Here is a 4,428-nt window from a genome sequence, read left to right as displayed (position 1 = left end):
AGTACTGAAGTCTTAAACCATTATTGCTAAATTCACTTTGAGTCTTGAAGGATATTTTAGGTAGTTATAGAATTCCAGTGGTAATTATTTTCTTTGAACAAAGGAAAATATAATCCTTTTACTTTGGCTTCCATTATTTTTAATTTGTAAGCCAACTGTCAGTCTTACTTCTAAAGTTAATACTTTGAAGTGACTATGTCTCCTTCAAAAAAAAAAAAAAAGATTGATTCATTTATTTTAGGGGAAGGGGAAGTGGGAGAGGGAGAGGGAGAAAGAGTCTCAAACATACTCCACACTGAGTGCGTACTCCATGGGGCCCCAATCTCACAACACTGAGATAACAACCTGAGCCAAAACCAAGAGTCAGAGGCCTGACCGACTGTGCCACCCAGGTGCCCCTGGAGTGACTATGTCTCCCTTCTCAGGCCGCTTTTAACATTTTTTTCTTTATTTTGGTTCTAAATACTTTTAGTATGATATGTCTAAGTGTGGTGTTCTTTGTATAAATCCTGCTTTGATTTTGTAGGGTTAATGAATCATTGGTTTGAGATAATACTTGGCCATTATCTCTTCAAGTTCTGATTCAGCCTATTTCTCTCTTTCCTCCCTTTTTAGGAACTCATACTATGTATGTCTCTATATCTTCAGTCCCTAACCTTTGTTTCTGATTTTTCAATCATTTTTATATTTTTATTATTATTTGTAATGTTAGCCACCATACAGTACATCATTAGTTTTTTATGTAGTGTTCCAAGATTCATTGTTTACATATAACACCTAGTGCTCCATGCAATACATGCCCTCCTTAATACTCATCACTGGGCTAGCCCATCCCTCCAACCCCATCCCCTCTAAAACCCTCAGTTAGTTTCATGGAGTCCACAGTCTCTCATGGTTCATCTCCCCCTCTGATTTCCACCCCTTCATTTTTCCCTTCCTTCTCCTATTCCTTATGTTCCACTTTTGAGTGAAACCATATGATAATTGGCTTTCTTTGCTTGACTTATTTCACTCAGCATAATCTCCTCCAGTCCCATCCATGTTGATGCAAATGTTGGGTATTCATCATTTCTGATAGCTGAGTAATAGCCCATTGTATATATGGACCACATCTTCTTTATCCATTCATCTGTTGAAGGGCATCTCTGCTCTTTCCACAGTCTGGCTATGGTGGACGTTGTTGCTATGAATACTGGGGTACATATGGCCTTTCTTTTTGCTACATCTGTATCTTTGGGTAAATATCCAGTAGTGCAATTGCCAGGTTATACGGTAGCTCTCAACCCTTTTTCTCTTAATGCTTCATTCTGAATATTTCCTACTGTTCTGTATTCTAGTTTACAAATTTTCTCCTTAGCAATTTCTAATCTGAAAAATCCATTCATTGAGTTCCTAATTTTAGTCATTGTACTTTTAAAAAGTTACCCACTATTCTCTTTATTACTTCCACAATCCTGTTAAAATTCTTAGCCTCTTTTATCCTTTAAACATAATAACTTTCATTTTTTTAAATTTAAAATCAAAGAGTCAACATATACCACATTACTAGTTTTTGATATAATGTTCAGTGATTCATTAGTTGTGTGTATGTTAACTCCAAAATCTGAAACCTCTTTGAGTTTTTCTATTGTTTCTGATATTTTAATTCATATTGCAGGAACTCCTCAATTTTTGAATTGTGTGTTTGGCAGTATATACACAAAACTTCCATGGATAACACTGAGGGCTAGGATAATGTGTCTTCTTGAGATGTGTTTATTTTTGCAAGGTGTCAGAGACACCAGCATTCTGATCACCTCTTTTTTTTTTCCATTTTATTTTATTTATTTTCAGTGTTCCAGCATTCATTGTTTATGCACCACACCCAGTGCTCCATGCAATACGTGCCCTCCATAATACCCATCACCAGGCTCACCCAACCCCCCACCCACTTCCCTCCAAAACCCTCAGTTTGTTTCTCAGAGTCCACAGTCTCTCATGGTTTGTCTCCCCCTCCAGTTTCCCCCAACTCACTTCTCCTCTCCATCTCCCAATGTCCTCCGTGTTATTCCTTATGCTCCACAAGTAAGTGAAACCATATAATACTTGATATAATTTCAGTGATTGAAACAGTCAGAAGCTGAGTTGCCTACCTACTCCTTATTTAACTCACTCCTATGGTGCAACCTGGGTGGTCCCTAGTAACCAACCACTGTCAACATTAACTCTTCAAGACAGGAAAAACCTCACTGCTTAGATACCTGGCCTCTCAGATTTCATTTTCAAAACTGGCCTATGTCTCAAGAGAAAAAGAAGTTCTCAGTAATGAAATCCCTAGACCTCTGTGTTTATCTTGGATATTGTTTTGTAATTCTTTACTAAATCATTAACTCTCTTATACCTTCAATCAGATTTTTTGTTGTCAGTTATCTTTTCTTAACAGTCTTCAGCAGGAAGTTTAGCTTGACCTACTTCGTCTGCCAATACTGGAACTGTAATTCCCCTGGTGAGGACTGAGGTTCATGCCACCCCCCAGAAATGGAAACCTCTCCATGGTTTACTTTCAAGATTTTGTGCTGGAGGGATTCAAGGGAGGCTTGGAGACCCAGGCCCTGCTCTTCGCTGTGTTCCTGGCCCTGTACATGGTGACTATGCTGGGGAACCTCACCATGATCATGGTTATAACCCTGGATGCCCACCTGCACTCCCCAATGTACTTCTTCCTCAAGAACCTCTCCTTCCTGGATTTGTGCTACTCATCTGTTATTGCCCCCAATGCCCTGGTCAACTTCTTCTCCCCATCTAAGGTCATCACCTTTGCAGGCTGTGCCACCCAGTTATTCTTTTTCTCCCTACTGGTCACCACTGAAGGTTTCCTCCTGGGTGTCATGGCCTATGACCGCTTCATGGCCATCTGCAGCCCCTTGCGCTACCCCATCACCATGTGCCATTCTGCCTGCACTCGCCTGGTTCTGGGCACCTATTGTGGAGGCTGCCTCAACTCTGTTGTGCAGACCAGCTTCACATTCCGCCTTCCATTCTGCAGCTCCAACCGCATTAACCACTTCTTCTGCGATGTTCCCCCACTGCTCCAGCTTGCCTGTGGCAACACAGCCATTAATGAACTTATCTTGTTTGGCATCTGTGGGCTCATCATTGTGGGTGTAACAACCGTGGTCCTCGTCTCCTATGGCTACATCACAGTGACCATCCTGCGGATGCGCTCAGGAGCTGGGAGACGTAAGGTCTTCTCCACCTGTGGCTCCCACATGGCTGCAGTGACACTCTTCGTTGGGACTGTCTTTGTCATGTATGCCCAGCCAGGAGCAATTGAGTCCATGGAGCAGGGCAAGGTGGTCTCTGTCTTCTACACGCTGGTCATCCCAATGCTCAATCCCCTCATCTACAGTCTGCGAAATAAAGATGTGAAGGAGGCCCTGTGGAGGCTAGGCCAGAAACACACAACCATGTGAAGGATGTACTGGAGGGAAAGACTGTGCCCTGCAGGCTGGATGGAGGTCTCAGAGAGACACTGAACTATGAGGACTCTCTAAAACCACTTCCACTTCCAGATGGAATTGGATATGTTAAGAGACTCATTCATTTACTCTTTCAATCAATGTTGCTTAAAAACATTTAATGGACAAGATGTTTATGAAGTGGGAAATGCATAGAAAAATAAGGATGTTCTGCACCCAATAAGTGCTCAGAGAAGGAACAATGACTTGAATCACATGAAGACTGGGCAGAGCAATCACTGGGCATCAAGGCAGGGGTGGGTCTTCTGCCTATTACTTATCATGGTTCCCTGGGCCATCCAGATTTAGTGGGAAAGAAGTCAGATGTTTGTGCATCTTGATCTAACTTGTAAGAAAATAATGTTTTAAACACTGTACCTTTACCCTCCTGTACTCTAGATGCAGGGCCTTGCTGTCTCCTGTTGGCCAGACATGAGCATTTGCCTCTCATAAATGGCCTGCCATCCTTAAAATACCACTTCTAGAGAGATCTGTTTAAAATAATAATGTAATGCATGGCCAAAGCATTCCCCATGGTGGAATAGGCTTGGCTGGAGTGGTTCAGGTCTGACGATAGGGCCTCTCTCACAGAAGAGCCAGGTTGGTGGTTTGAGGCAAATGCATTGGTTTCATTCAGGGGAAGGAGCTCCCTTGGGCTCTGCTTCATGACACCAAGGGCATGGAAGACACTGTTAATAGAAAAGATGACCCAGAGCTCCAGCTGTGACATCCACCTTCCTAGTCACAGAATGGTAGACATAAAGTATAAACAGATACATTTTTCATGCATCTACAGAAAAAATATCAAACCATATCCACTCAGGGAGATCACCACTACCCAGGTAGAAAGAAACCTACTCAGTTTCCACAATACCCCTGCCTCCTTATAGTCATCACCCTGCAAGGTTAACACCTATCCTCCCTCTAACAC

The 4,428-nt window shown here is 42.3% G+C and overlaps 1 protein-coding gene across 1 annotated transcript; it reads left to right on the top strand.

Annotated features, from left to right (window-relative positions):
- Positions 1–2,501: 2,501 nt before the first annotated feature.
- LOC308339829 (olfactory receptor 9S13-like) lies at positions 2,502–3,452 on the top strand (the record flags this gene model as incomplete). Its single annotated transcript, XM_080798804.1, has 1 exon — positions 2,502–3,452. One exon carries the CDS (start codon positions 2,502–2,504, stop codon positions 3,450–3,452), a length of 951 nt encoding a protein of 316 aa, XP_080654930.1.
- Positions 3,453–4,428: the final 976 nt, after the last annotated feature.

The sequence above is a fragment of the Martes martes genome (assembly GCF_963455335.1).
Source record: "Martes martes genome assembly, chromosome: 3".
Lineage (NCBI taxonomy): Eukaryota > Metazoa > Chordata > Mammalia > Carnivora > Mustelidae > Martes > Martes martes.
This window is presented reverse-complemented; position numbering and strand designations above follow the sequence as displayed.